We start from the raw sequence: 15588 nt of genomic DNA on the forward strand, positions 1-15588 counted from the left end.
ACATGTTGCTGGAATGGCCATTGAACAAGAGTGAATCCCAGGAGGGTCCCCAAAGAGAGCAGTGACCCCTGGCAACTGACCCATGTCATATTCCCTTGGGGTCTTACTGCCACACTTCTGTTTCTCTTTGGCATCCAGAGATCCAGAAATGGCTCAGGGAAAACTGACTCTAGGTTGCAGAAGGGATGCTTCAGAGGAGGGTTACTTGGAAATTAGAGTGAATCCTAATGACCATCTAAACCCCAGAATGGTCAGAAGAGAGTGCTTTGTGTAATGAAAGCAACACCTCAGTGTGAGCTATTAGTCACTTCATTGTTGACCATGGGTAAGACACACTGTGAACTTCAATTACTCATCTATAAAAAATAGATAACATGCCCTTTTATAGTTTCATCTTAGTGGTTTATGAAGATTCAATGATGTGATGTATGGAAAGCACTTGGCAAAATGCCCAGTCCCATCATCATGCTTCATATGATATACCTGTGGGTCCCAATAGCAGAGAAACAGTGTAAGAGATCTTCTCTCCCAATATCCTCCTTTTGCTGATAAGGAAACCTGAGGCCAAAAGAGATCAAGCTTTGTGCTCACTGTCACAGAGATAGCAAATAAGGGCTGGGATCTGATCCCAGCCTCAAGGAAAGGTTCCTTCTGTAACACAGTGTTGCTGCCTTTTCTTGATGTCATATTAGGATCTTAATTTTGAGGCAATTAGGATTTGGGTCCTAACTCCAGATGGTCTCCCCTCATCCCTACTCTCCTTCTGATATTTTCTCTCCATCCTTTGCCCGTCACCTCTTTTCTTCTTGTTGTTCAGTTGTTTTAGTTGTTTCTGACCCTTTATGATCCCATTTGAGTTTTTCTTGGCAAAAGATACTGGAATGGTTTGCCATTTCCTTCTCGAATTTATTTTATAGATGAGGACTGAGGCAAACAGGGTTAAATGACTTCCTCAGGGTCACATAGCTGATAAATGTCTGAGGCCAGATTTGAACTCAGGAAGATGCATTTTCCTGACTCTAAAACCAGCACTCTGTCCATTGTACCACCCAACTGCCTTTACCTCTTTGTTACCAATATTCTGATCTAGTGTTTGGAACACTGCAAATTCCAATCTGACTAGTTGGTATTCTTCGTCCTTTGTGCTCACTTTGCAAAGATATTAGTCCCCCTCCCACCTCTTTAGGTGGCTTCCTCACTAGCTCTCCTTTGCCTTTGCCTGTTGGCTCCACAGATTGTCAGGCCAGGTTTGATGGTGCTCAGTACCATATGGCTCTTGCATCTGGGTACAATGTACATGTGCATTATCCCACCCCCAGTTTCCTTTCTCCCAGCTCTAAGAACTGGGAACATTCAAACTTTCTATCAATCTCTTTCAGACTTGGAACCTAGGACTAAAAACAGAGAGGCAACTCCAAAGGAGATCATAATAGGTGAAGAATCATCCTCATTGGTGAAAGTTGAAAGACTCAAAGGGGCAGACTTTTGTAACTCTACGCTTGGGGAATTTGGGGAAAGTGAGAACCTGGAAAAGCATCAGCCAGTAAAGCAGAAGAGCAAGGTAAGAATGATTAAACGTCCGAAGATTCCAACTGGAAAGAAATTTTACAAGTGCAAAGAATGTGGCTTCAGTCATGGCTCAGCCTTTGTTAAACATAAGAAGATTCACATGGGAAAAACTCCTTATAAATATAAAGAATATGGGAAGGCCTTCCCTCGATTCTCACGGTACACGCAACATCAGAAGATCCATGCTAGAGTGAAGGTTTATAAATGTAATGAATGTGGGAAAACATTTACTCAAAACTCAGTCCTTCTTCTACATCAAAGGATGCATACTGGAGAGAAGCCATATAAGTGTGATGAATGTGGGAAAGCCTTCATTTACAATTCAAGCCTCATCAAGCATCAGAAGATTCATACTGGAGAGAAGCCTTATAAATGTAATGAATGTGGGAAAGCCTTCAGGCAGAGTTCGGATTTTGTTAGGCACGAGAGGATCCATACAAGAGAGAAACCTTATAAATGTAATGATTGTGGGAAAGCTTTCTCTAGTTTTCCAAAGTTCACTCAACATCAGAAGATCCATACTAGAGTGAAGGCTTATAAATGTAATGAATGTGGGAAAACATTTACTCAAAATTCTATCCTTCTTTTTCATCAAAAGATACATACTGGAGAGAAGCCATATAAATGTAATGAATGTGGGAAAGCCTTCATTTATAAATCAGGCCTTGTCAAGCACCAGAAGATTCATACTGGAGAGAAGCCTTATAAATGCAATGAATGTGGGAAAGCCTTTAGGCAAAGTTCAGATGTTGTTAGGCACCAGAGGATCCATACTGGAGAAAAGCCTTATAAATGTAATGAATGTGGAAGAGCCTTCAGTCAGAGCTCAGACGTTGTTAAGCACCAGAGGATCCATAGTGGAGAGAAGCCTTATAAATGTAATGAATGTGGGAAAGCCTTTATTCGGGGCTCAAGTCTTACTGCGCATCAAATGATTCATACTGGAGACAAGCCTTATAAATGTAATGAATGTGGGAAAGGCTTCCCTCAATTCTCAAAGCTTACTCAACATCAGAAGATCCATACTAGAGTGAAAGTTTATAAATGTAACGAATGTGGGAAAACCTTTCCTCAAAACACAAGCCTTGCTTTACACCAACAGATTCATAAGAGAGAGAAGCCTTATAAATGCAATGAATGTGGGAAAGCCTTTGCTCAGAGGTCCCACCTAACACAACATTTGAATACACATACTGGAGAGAAGCCTCATAAATGTAAAGAATGTGGGAAAGGCTTCAGTCATGGCTCAAACCTTATTAAGCACCGAAGGATTCATACTGGAGGGAAACCATATAAATGTAATGAATGTGGGAAAGCCTTCAGTCAGAGCTCAGCTCTTGTTAAGCATCAGAGGATCCATACTGGAGAGAAGCCTTACACGTGTAATGAATGCGGGAAAGCCTTTCGGCAGAGCTCAAATCTTATTTCACATCAAATGATTCATACTGGAGAGAAACCTTATAAATGTAATGAATGTGGGAAAAGCTTCAGTCATATCTCAGACCTTGTTAGGCACCAAAGGATCCATACTGGAGAGAAGCCTTATAAATGTAATGAATGTGGGAAAGCCTTTAGTCAGAGCTCAGTTCTTGTTAAGCACCAGAGGATCCATAGTGGAGAGAAGCCTTATAAATGTAATGAATGTGGGAAAGCCTTTATTTTGAGCTCAAGTCTTATTGCCCATCAGATGATCCATACTGGAGAGAAACCTTACAAATGTAGTGAATGTGGGAAAGGCTTCATTGAGAGTTCAGCTCTTATTGTACATCAGAGAATCCACACTGGAGAGAAGCCTTATACATGTAATGAGTGTGGGAAAGCCTTCACTCGGACTTTAAACTTGATTGTACATCAGATGATTCATACTGGAGAGAAGCCATATACATGTAATGAATGTGGGAAAACCTTCAGTCATGGTTCAGGCCTTGTTAAGCACCAGAGGATTCATACTGGAGAGAATCCTTATAAATGCAAAGAATGTGGGAAAGCATTTAAACAGAGCTCAAACCTTATTCGACATCAGAAGATTCATACTGGAGAGAAGCCTTATAAATGTAAGGAATGTGAGAAAGCCTTCACTCAGAGGTTCCACTTGAAAAAACATCTGAATACACATACTGGAGAGAAGCCTTATAAATGTAAAGAATGCGGAAAAGGCTTCAATCATGATTCAAACCTTATTAAACATCGAAAGACTCATTCTGGAGGGAAACCATATAAATGTAATGAATGTGGGAAAGCATTCAAAAAGTTCTCAGGTGTTTTCAAACATCAGAGTATTCATTCTAAAGAAAAGTCTTATAAATGTAAGGCATGTGGAAAAGCATTTACTCAGAAGTCAGTACTTATTAGACATCAGAAGACTCATGCTGAAGAAACACAGTAACAGCATAATGAAAGCCTTTATTCCAAAATGCTAATGTATTTGCAAGGATGCATACTGGAGAAAAGAATTATGAATATAATCAGTGCAGGAAACTTTTAGTGTTCTCAACTGAGTGAACACCAAATGTTTCATACTTCATAGAACTCTTAGAAAGAAATGAAAATGAAAAAGTTTTCATTCATTGTTCCAGACTTTGTTAAAGACCAGATGTTTCATACTGCTGTGAAGCCTTATAATTATAATGAATATAGGACCTGTTCTGTGTCATTTCCCATCAAAGAATTCATGCTGGAGAACAGCCTAAAAAGAGCCAAGAACCAGGAATAACATTCAGTAGCTCCTCACAGTTTGTTGACTATCTAGTTCATACTGAAAAAAAACTCAGTGATGAGAGCTAGCATCTCTCTGTGACATTTAAGGTTGATAAAAAGCTTTCCATAGCTACCTTATCTCATTTGATCTGTACAATAACTTTTTAAGGTAGGTAGGTGCTAGTATTTTTGCCATTTTCCAAATAGGGAAGCTGAGTGACTTGTCTACAGTCAAATAGCAAGTGTCTGAGGCCAGATTTGAACTCAAGGCTAAGTTCAATGCTCCATCCATTGGGCCACATTTTAAATATAATGAGTTTAGGAAAGTCTCATGTGGCAGGTCAATCCAATCTTATAAATTATCATAAATATATATTTAAGAGTTCAGGGGGCTCAGGGTTGATACCTCATCATTTCCCACCTGGCTTGGACTTCATCATGCTCCCACTAGTACCCTCCTTCTTCTACTTCCCACATTTTAACTTCTTTGTATAGTTTGCTTTCCCTCGTTAGAGTGTGAGTTCTTTGAGGTAGGAACTTTTTTTTTTTGTCCTTTCTTTGTATCCTCATTGCTTAGTACAATGCCTGGCATATATTAGCTGCTTAAGAAATGTTTATTAATGTGGCTTAGCTCTCTGTGGATTTTCAATCCTAGACTGCCTCAAACAGGTCATTGAGCATAATCTTAAAATATAATCTCAACATATTAGTGTGTGGGTAATGAGAAGGGTTTACCTGGTGGCCCTTGAGATCTCTGTCAATCCCCCATACAAAACATGGTGCCAACTTAATACATAAGACTTTACATATACATGTAATGAATGTGGGAAAACCTTCAACCAGGAGTTGCTGAATGAATCACGTGTAGAGGATCTGCCAGTTAACCCAAGTCATTTACTTATCTATGGCATGGAAAAAATATTCAACAAAGCTATATTCTTTGAGGATACCACATTGATGTGGCAATTTACCTTTTCATCTCCATAGAGAGATGGCTCACTCTTAAGTGAATAACATCATCTAATAGGTTTATATCTCAAGGAAACAAAAGAAAAAGGAGACCTGGATGTACCAACTTGCTTATATTAGCTCTTTTTATTGTGGGACAAATTAGAAACTAAAAGTGGCTTCTTTCCTGTGGGAGAATGGCTAAACAGAGGGCAGTCTGTGAATGTAAACAATGTTATTATGCCATGAGAATCTTTTAAAGGAAACTGGGAAGACTCTGTGACTGATGCAGAAGAAAGTGAATGGAGCTTGGAGAACGATAGCATCATTTAGAAAAACAACTTGGACAGACTTTTAGACTTACAGAACAATGATCAGCCACCAGTCCAGAAGAAAGAAGAGGAAACAGACCATTCGGCTCTTGGGAGAGAGGTGGTGATGAACTTACAATTCAGAAAAAGACCCGTGCTGTGTTTTTGGATGTGGACAATGTGTGTATTAATTGACCCATGTACTTAGCTGTTTATTGAGGACTTTATTTTCTGTATTGGGAAAAAAATTGAGGTAGTGGGAAGGATAAATTAAGTTTTTTTAAAGAAGTAATAAAAACCAATTGATGTTTGTGCTCTGATGTGCAACACTTATTTCAATACAATTTATTGTCCTACAGTGGTATTGCTCTGAATTAAATTCAGATAATGAACCACAATGTCAGAGAGAGCATCTCTTTTCTTGTTATTTAAAAAAAAATTGTTTCAATGCACTGTCTTGATGGGGTAGTACTGATAATGACGTGAATTGGAAAGATTTATTGAAAAAAGGTGAAATACAGAAGAATTTAAAGTGGACAGCATTTGTATTTTGAAATCATTGTATTTGCAAGATATATATGGCAGGTAATAAAATTAAAAAGTGTGGCAGAAATATTAATCAGTTAACTTTTTTAAAGCATCTACCATGTGCTGGGTGCCATACAAGTTCTGAGGGTATAAAAAGAAACAAAAGATATTACTTGTCTTCAAGGAGCTTATAATCTAATTTCAGTCTTATAGTCAAAATAAATTTAAAGCCAATCTTGATGGCACACAACTGCAATCCCTACTTTGGGGTGAGGTGAGGCTGGCTCATTGGGCATCTTTACATGCAGTTGAGCACAAGCAGGGTGACCCCTCTGATCAGAGGCCTTCCTAAAGAGGGATAACCTGGCCTAGATTGGCAAAATGAAGCAAGTTCAGGCTTTGTGACCAATTAATATTCAGATCTTGTCCATGAGTGACTACTGTCCTTCCATCCTGAATGAGACAGGGAGACCCAGTCTTAAAACCAAAAAATGAAAATGGAAAAACCAAATGCAAATAGAAATGTGAAAGAATGTCCCAATGGATCTCCTGAGTTTGGATACCATCTGTCACATGTTCTAGCTGTGTGGCCATGGACAAATCTCTTCACCTCTCACATGTTCAGTTTTCTCATCTATTAAATGGGGCTGTTGGACTCTATTGCTCCTGAACCTTGGGATTCAGCTGAGTGAAGCAACCCTGCCTGTTTCCTCTGGTGGCCTGCCAGTCAAGCTTCAGGGAGGGGAGGAACTAGAAGTACTGGGCACCTTTTTGACCCACACTACTAGGTAGGCAGCTCAACAGTCTTTGCCTTAGTCCTCAGAGACAATCAAGTCCCAAGGAGAGTTTCCATATGTCTTAAGTCAGAGAAGTATCCTAGCCCACATTGCAGGGATGCTGGTTGATTTTTCTTTGATCATATCCTCTCCATAGGTTTTCTATCCCACTTTCAGAAGCTGTTCCAAATCTTTTCTTTGTTCTAGCAACCCACAGCAATCCCTCCCCAGTCTCCCTCAGGTAAGAACCTTGTTGGAAGATGCTGGTGAGTCTAACAGCCAGCTCTCCATGAAAAGGAAAAATCAGTGGGGTGTACTTTTGAGTTCAGACTGCATTAACACTTTCTCTATCACTGTAAGTCTAGATAGTCAAGAAAACAATGAGTCAAGTCTTGATATGTAGTGTGGCTGATCTCCTGGAATGTTGTTTGGTGAAGTTGATCCTGTGATCTCAATCCTAATCTGTAAATCACTAACAAAATGTGAATGTGTCCCATTATCTGAGACTTGAGAGAGGAAAGTGGAGCTGAGACAGTGGGACTGAAGAGGGTTTTGAGAGAAGACACTCTCAGATATGACCAGACTCCAGACACAGTAGTCAAGGAAGGGAGGTGGAGGAGGAGGCATGTGAGGGGTCAGCTGTGGAGCAGTGTATGTATAACTCAAGCACAGCAAGGGAGTGAGACCCTCTGGGTATACTGGAATATGAGGTGAACAAAACAGCAGAGCAGAAGGTCACCAGCCTGACATTTGGTTCATGACTGGTAACAAAGTTGACCAAGGAGCTGGAGAAATAGAATCTCTTCCCCCCACCCCCATTTTTTTACTTTATTTAAGTCACTGGAAGAAATGTCCAGTCATGGAAGAAAAGAAGAGTGGGTCATTGAAGCCTACTATAGTATAGAGAGGAATAAAGTCCTGATGGAAACACAGCCAAGTCAGCTGTTTTGAAGGATACATATTGATTTTACTAGAAATATGTTAAAGAAAATGGTTGTTGAATCTCACATTGGCAGTTCTGAAGGAAAGCCTTTGATTCTTTCTATTTGAAAGCAGAAGTGGCTCCAACTCAGGTATCTCAGGAAGAGAAGTTTGGATAGGGACTGATATGTATACCAGTCCTTACACAGAATCCAATAACACAACAATCTTATATAATTAAGGAATCAACAAATGAAAAGTGTGCAAGATAAAATCAGTGGGACTTCCATGCTAACAATCAGGAGGGGCTATAAATTTGGAGCCTAAAAGAATGCCCTATTTCTCCAGTACCTCACAGTCTAGGGTATCTCAAAAATCAGATGTCCTGGGCATAGAATCTCTCTGCGGGGCCTAGCAAAAGCAAAGGGCCCAATTCAATCCTGTTTGGGATTGCATGTGACACTGGCAAGGCCCATTTCATACAGCCCTCTAGCCTCATTGATGGAACAGCTCAATGCCCCATGCCTGTGTAACAAGTGGTACAGAGTTGGCAAGCGAAGGAGAGAAGAGATTTACCCTCTTTGGACCTTCTTTGAGTCTTTTCAGCAGTCTTGTATCTTGTATCTTCAGGTCCCTGCACTTTGCATTCTGTTATTGCTTAGGGTGCTCCTGGTTTTCAGGCTTGAGAGAGAAGATGGTTGATGCCAAAGCCCATTTCAGGTTGTTGAGGGAAAAGACTGGGAAGAAACTGAAATGAGCAAAGCTGACAGTCCCCATCATGCGCCTATCCCTATATTAGAGACCTTGAGGAACTTCCCCTTCAGTGAGATCTAGGACTCTGTCTCTTGGTTGAACTGAGTTACCTCACTCCCTATGGGAGAGCTCCTTCAATCAGTATTGTCTGGTATCCATTCCTGTGTGTATACTTTCTCTGATTTCTGTTTGACCCTCATGAATAAATGGGTTTCTTTGCTGTTTATTTTTGTGTTGTGGAACTGGTAGTTGATTTCAAAGGGAGTAAATTCTTAGGTATAAATAAAACTTTGGGTCCTGAAAGTAGTGTTAGTTTAAATCTCAAAACCACATTCCTTAGAACGACAATATTGAAGAGAGCAGAAATGTGGCCTCTGGCCCTAACCTCCTTACAGGATTCCTTGGAGAAAGTTTGGAGGAGAAGATGCTGGAGGAGTCTATTCTGCCTTCCTTTGACCCACACTCCGACACCCCTATGCTGTGTGTGGGGTACAGCCCTTGCTACATTTGGAAAGCCCTTTGGGGGCCCAGTTCTGACTGTGTGAGTTTCCTTCTGCAGGAGACCCAGTGGCTTGATACTGTTTTCCTGATAAACCAAAACTCTTTTAACCTGGTCATTTGAGGCAGAGTTGTGTTCTGCTTCCTACCTGATTCCAGACTGGTTTTTACCTGATTCCCCTTCACTTATTCCATGTCCCAGCCCAAATGGCCAACCTGTGGCTCTCCATTCATTACATTTCCTCTCCTGGCCTTGTGTCTCCTGTGCTTAGAGCCTTCTTCCCTTCAGGCCCAACTCTTCACAGCCCTTCCTTCCATCCACCTTAGATCCCTTCCCAGATTCTGTCAGTAGCAGTGCCTTCTCCCTCCAAATTGAAATCACTGAGCTTTGATTCTACATCTGGCCTTTTACTTATCTGTGTAAATTTCACATTGCTCCTCCCCCCAACTCCACCCCACAGTAGAATGGACAGTAGAGTTGGCTTCCTTTCTGTCTTTGTCTCCCCAGGGATAGCACTGAATCTAGAGTATACTGGTGGATTAACTCCAGCGACTCTGGAGCCCATTTGGGGCAGGGTCAGAAAGCCAGGAGACCCTTTATGATCCAGTGAACAATCCATGGGACAATGCCTAGAAGGAATGAAAGCTTCATTGTTTGAGGCTTGGTGCCCTCCCACTCCCTAGCCCCAATCCTTAAAGTGTGAGAGCAATGGGAACTGCCATTATTACCTTAAACTTTGGGCAGTCATATCAGTGTGATTTTAACATGGATAACATGAGAAAAGGAATATGAGAGAAATTTGATACCTAATTTGATAATTCTCCTAAGGAAACAAGGGTAAAAAGGAGATGTGACCAGGACTGACTACAGTCCTGAGCCCTCTTGGGAAGGAACAAGGACAGAGTCCAAATTATTCAGGCAGTCATGGGAGAGGGATTAAGTTCTCTCTCAGGAATAGGGTCCTAGGTTATGTCCTGAAACAAATCATTGGTTGCTTCCCAAAGATCCACTGATCCCCAGAAGTCTGCTTGGGCAGTCTGCTGATGTCTTGCTTCTTATGTGTCAACTCCCTCCTCCTCCTTGGTCTCATTTTCCTTGGCTTCATTGGGAGGAAGCTGGACCAGATGAGCCAGTGGGGTTCTTGGCAGTTCTAGCTCCATGATCCTTCATGTCCCTGGGCCTCACCTAAATTCCCTTCCAGTTATGAAGGACTGGAAAAAAAAAATGAAGGGAAAAAGAAACTCTTCTACCTGGGATCTGCAGTGTGAGAGTCCCTGACTGTCCAGATTGAAAGGGACCCTACAGGTCATGTAGTGTGAAGTATCCTAATATGGATAGTTCTTGGAAAGGAAGTAATACCCAGGGAGGGCAATGGAATGGACCAAAGATATAAAATCAGGAGAAGACCTAGAATCCATGGGTTCAGTGATTTAGATTTGTTAGGGGTCTTAGAAATGATTTCATCACATCCCTTCCTTTTTACAGCGGGGGAATCTGGTGCACAGGAAGGGAAAGGGGACTGGTCACCCAAGATCACACTGAAAGGAAGGTGCAAAGCTGGCATTCTTTTTGTTTTTTTGGGAGGCAATTGGGGTTAAGTGACTTGCCCAGGGTCACACAGCTCTTAAGTGTTTGAGGCTGGATTTGAACTCAGGTCATGATCCCAGAGGCAGTGTTTTGTTCACTGTACCACCTAGCTGCCCCAGAGGTGTCATTCTTTGTGCCTGGTGTTTTGACCCCCAAATCCCTCATTCTTTCCAGTGTGCCATGCCTGGCTTCTAGTAAAGTAGAATTTGTAGCCTTGGACCAAGCAAGAGAAAGCAGGGCACTATGAGTGAGAGATAGGAAAATTGAGAGAGAGAAAGAACCCATAGCAGTTATCCATACACACCGGCATCTGAACAAGCATCTCCTCTGTATCTCTCCCCCACAAATGGTCATTCTCACTCTGTTTGAAGATCATGGAGCGTACTCCCCCAGTCCTGCCATTTCTCTGGTCCTCTGCCACCTTCAGTCCTTTGCTCCCACTCTGCCTTGTGGGACTAAGCAGAATCTGATTGAGAGAATCCAGGAACGTCTACCAAAATAGGATCCATTATTCTGGAAGCCCCGACAGGCAGTTATGTGTCATCTCCCCAGCTCAAAATGGCCAGTTGCTAAACTATAGAGGAGCCAAGACTTGAGCAGAGGAAAGGAGAAACCTTCTGTCCACTGATCAGAAATGAGTGCAAAGTGAGGCAGAGGACTCCAGTACTCTCAAGGACTCCTCCTTCGTACAGATGAGAGAAGGCCCAAAGAACACAAAAGCTCCTTTTTCTTTTTTGACACAGACAGATTTGATGTTTGGGATCATGGCACTGTTCTTTCATCTGGATCCATCAAGAAGCATTCGTTAATTCCTCACTTGGAAATAGAACAAGAGGCCTCCTAATTGGTCTCCCTGACACCTGGCTTTCCCTTCTCAGATTGCTTTTGCATAGTGCCTCCGATTGATATTCCTAAAACAAAGTTCTGACCACATTGCTCTCCTTCTAAAGAGGATCTGTGTACTCCTTTTGGTGTTTAGGATAAATAAACAGATTGGGTTTTGACATTAGAACCCATCACACTCTCTCCTTGAGCTATCTTTCCAAATTATTTCACATTATTCCCCTTCCTATACTTAGTGTTCCATCCAAAATGAACTGCATCTTGTTCCTTTTCTGTCACATATTCTTTTCTTCATTCATGCCCTTGAACAGCCTGCTTGTTTTCCATGCCTAGAATAATTCATCCTCATAATTCAACTCTTTGAGAATTCAGCTCTTCATTGGTTTCCAAAAGATTAATTTAATATTTCTATTTATTTGTATTTGTGCAGTTTTTATGACCTGGCACAGTTGGTTACAGAAATTCATCTTACTCAATAGAGAACAGGAAGAAGAGAGGTAAAGAGGAAAGTGGGAAAAATTAAAGGGGAGGTTATATTAAGGGAGTACTAGTCAGAAACAAACTCTTGAGGAGGGACAGAGTTAAAAAGACAAGGACAAGTATAAAAGGATAAGAAATGAGGGGATGTGATTAAGTGATGTCTGATGTCTTTAAGAGATGTAAACCATTGAACCTACAAATGCTAAGTTTTACTCCTAATTTTTTTTCACATTCATGGATATGATTGCTAAATGTGTATTTCCTTCCATCTTATTCTTTTATTCTAGTCCTTGTCTTTTTTACCCCGTCCCTCCACCTCAGGAGTTTGTTTTATTTCTGACCACTACTCCTTTCATCTGCCATCCCTTTTAACCATCCCCTCTTTTCTCTTAACCCCTTTCCCTCCCTGTACCCTGTTGAATAAGATGAATTTTTGTAACCAGCTGTAAATTTATAGATATTCTTCCCCTCTTGAAGCAGCTCAGATGAGAATGAAGTTCAGGTGTTGCCTTCCTCCCTTTTGTTGTCTAAGTTCTTTCTTCCATGTGCCCCTTTTTGGGGATAATTTCCCCCATTCTTCTTCTTCCTTCCCTCCTGCCCCAAGGCATTTCTGTTCTTCACACTTCCGTTCTTCTTTTATGACACTCTTGACATGACAGAATCATACCCATACCCTCTCCTTCAAGTAGATTCTCTTTAATTGCCCTTGGTGATGAAGCTCTTAGAAATTTATACGTGTCATCTTCCCATATAGGAATGTAAACAGTTTAACTTTGAACGTTCATCATGATTTCTCTTTCATGTTTGCTTTTTATGCTTCTGTTAAGTCTTGTGTCTGATTGTCAGATTTTCTATTTAACTCTAGTCTTTTCATCAGAAATGCTTGAAAATCCTTTGTTCCATTAAATGCCATTTTTTTCTTTTATAGGATTATACATAGTTTTTCTGGGTAGATTATTCTTGGTTGTAATCCTTACTTTTTTGCCTTGTGGAATATAATTATTCCAAGCTCTCCACCCCTTTATTGTAGTAGCTGCTCAATCTTGAGTGTTACTGATTGTGGCTCCACAGTATTTGAATGACTTCTTTCTGGCATTTTCTCCTTGGCTTGGTAGTTCTGGGTTTGGACTATAATATTCCGGGGAGTTTTCATTTTGTGATCTCTTTCAGGAGGCAGCTAGTCAATTCTTTAAATATTTGTTATGGCCTCTAAGATATCCAGACAGTTTTCTTTTATGTTTTCTTGGAAAAAAACTATGTCTAGGCTCTTTTTTTTGTTCATGGCTTTCAGGTAGTGCAATGATTCTTAAATTACTCCTCTTTGATTGTTTTCCAGGTGAGTTGTTTTTTTTCTCTGAGATGTTTCATTTTCTTCACTTTTTTTTTTTACTTTATTTTATTGTTTCTTAATGTCTCATGGAATCATTAGCTTCCACTTGGCCCATTCTAATTTTTAAAGAGTTATTTTCTTCAGAGAGGTTTTGTATCTTTTTTTATCATTTGGCCAATTTTGATTTTTAAAGGATTATTTTCTTCAGTATTTTTTGTATCTCTTTTACCAAGCTGTTAATTCTGTTTTAAAAATTTTCTTACATTACTCTCATTTCTTTTCCCAGTTTTTCCTCTACTGGTCTTATTTAATGTGTATATATATGTGCATATGCATTTTACATATATATATATGTGTGTGTATATATATATATATATATATATATATACACCTATAATGTACAATTTAAATCTAACTGTCCTAGTAATTCTGGTTGTACTTGTGTCCAATCTTTATTTTTATTTGAGGCTTTGCTTGTAGATGTTTTTAAGTCATTGTTTTCTGTTTTTGTGTCTTGAGCTTCTTTGTCATTATATTATCTTTTTATGGTCATTTGCTCATTTTTCTACCCTACTTCTTGACCTTGGATTTTATATTACAGTTGTGCTCTGCAAGGTCCAACTCTCCCTCCCCCCCAGTCCCAGGATAGCAGGTAGTGTTTGGTCTTTTATAGCCTTCTGCTGCTTTCACAACCTAGTCTGAGAACTTGTGAGTTTTCAGTGCTTCCAAAATGATGTGATAGGGAAAAGGTCTGTTCACTGCCCTCCTGCAGATTCCTGATCTTGTTTGGATCTCTTGGCTTATATGTGGTTGTATCTCTGTAGCTTATTTCTGGACTCTGTCACAGTTAGCCTGTTGGCGTATTCTATGGAATCAGTGACTGAAGTGCTGGTTTCCCCTTCATCTTGATCTTCTGCCAGGTTTATTCACTGAAGGCTTATATGCTCTACTGAAGGTTAGACTGGAGTGCTCCTCTGCTCTTGGGCTCAGGGTGTAGCATTTGTGCCCTGCTTCTTACACAGATAGAGAACCCCTGCTCCCATACCGCTGGGAACAGTTTCTTGGAAGTGGGTGTTGGTGGACACAGCTGCCAGAAAGCACCCATTCTGCCCCACCCCCCCATAGTAATACTGGGGTCCCTTGGGATCTCTTTTTGACCAGGGGTTTAGTCTCTTTCCATCTCTGGTGCTGGGCTGCTCCCATTCCTGTTTGTGCTACCACAGCCAGCTGCACCTCCTACTTGTAGTGAAATGTCCTCTGTCACTACTGAACATTTAACTTATCCTAGATTCATTTTTCCCCATGGCCTAGAAACATAGTACCCCATCTGGGTAGTTCAGTAGTTGTTCTCTTGGAATATTTTCATTCCCAACATCTCCATCAGCCCTAGGTTCCACAACTGACAGACATTAATAGAAAAGTTTGAATGTCCCAGTTTTCTGGTCTTTGAGAAAGGGAAGAGGGAATAAGATGAAGCAATTGATAGTAGTGTGCAGAAAAAGTCAACATAAGGTTGAGTATGTGTGAGCTAAGGAGTCTCAATGAGCAGGCATCTAAAGAGGAGAGAGGGAGACGTGTGCATTTAAATCAAGCAGGGTGAGAGAAACCACGTTGGAAGACTGGACTGGAGGTGTTCAGAGCAGGTGATTACAAGATCACTACTGCAGCATCTGGTGGGTGACTGGTAATAAAATATTAAAAGTACAAAGGATGGGGAAAAAAGAAAATTACCAAAAGGAGAATGGGGATCAGGGCACTCATCTGGAATGAGGACCTTGTTCGTCATCACTTCAAGGCTAAGAGCCTAATGTGACTAGAAGGAAACATCATATACTCCCACATTCCTTTGCTTTGGAATCCATAGCAGTGGATCCAGATCATCAAACTGCTATTTATTTATTTATTTTCTGTGACCTTTTATAAATCCCTTGACCTTTCTTGGCTTTAAAATTCAAAATGACTGTACCAGTTAAGAATCTTTTTGTTTTCTCTCCAGACATCTCTGTGACACTTAATGTTACCAGATTTCTCTTACCTAAGCTTGCTCACGTGGCAAATGATAGCATTGGTCTGGAATCTTTGTTTCTTTGCAGGTTTGATCTATTGGGAGTTAATTATGATTTAAAACCTGCTGATATCATGTTTATAGGGATTTAAATTCTGTCAAGTGTTTTCCATCTTTTGGAAAGTTCTATGATGAAGGTTCAATGGGGGATATTTTATAGATGAGAAACTGAGTGAGTTTGATAGAGCTTAAATGTCCTGCTCAGGGCTATAGGGTAAGTAAATAAATGTCCTTATAGGAGAAAAGGGATTCTAGACTGGTGTATGGTATAGGAGTGATCT

General features: G+C 40.5%; 1 protein-coding gene across 3 annotated transcripts in view; it reads left to right on the top strand.

Annotated features, from left to right (window-relative positions):
• Positions 1 to 11622, top strand: part of LOC140503784 (uncharacterized) — a 125380-nt gene extending 113758 nt beyond the window's left edge. For 2 of the 3 annotated variants that reach the window (XM_072608058.1, XM_072608059.1), the window contains one exon: positions 1380 to 11622. In XM_072608058.1, coding sequence (XP_072464159.1) covers positions 1380 to 3955 — 2576 coding nt within the window. In that variant the 3' untranslated portion in view covers positions 3956 to 11622. The remainder of the gene's footprint in view (positions 1 to 1379) is intronic. The other variant, XM_072608060.1, reaches the window with a different exon arrangement.
• Positions 11623 to 15588: the final 3966 nt, after the last annotated feature.

The sequence above is a fragment of the Notamacropus eugenii genome, chromosome 5, assembly GCF_028372415.1.
Source record: "Notamacropus eugenii isolate mMacEug1 chromosome 5, mMacEug1.pri_v2, whole genome shotgun sequence".
Classification (NCBI taxonomy): Eukaryota; Metazoa; Chordata; class Mammalia; order Diprotodontia; family Macropodidae; genus Notamacropus; species Notamacropus eugenii.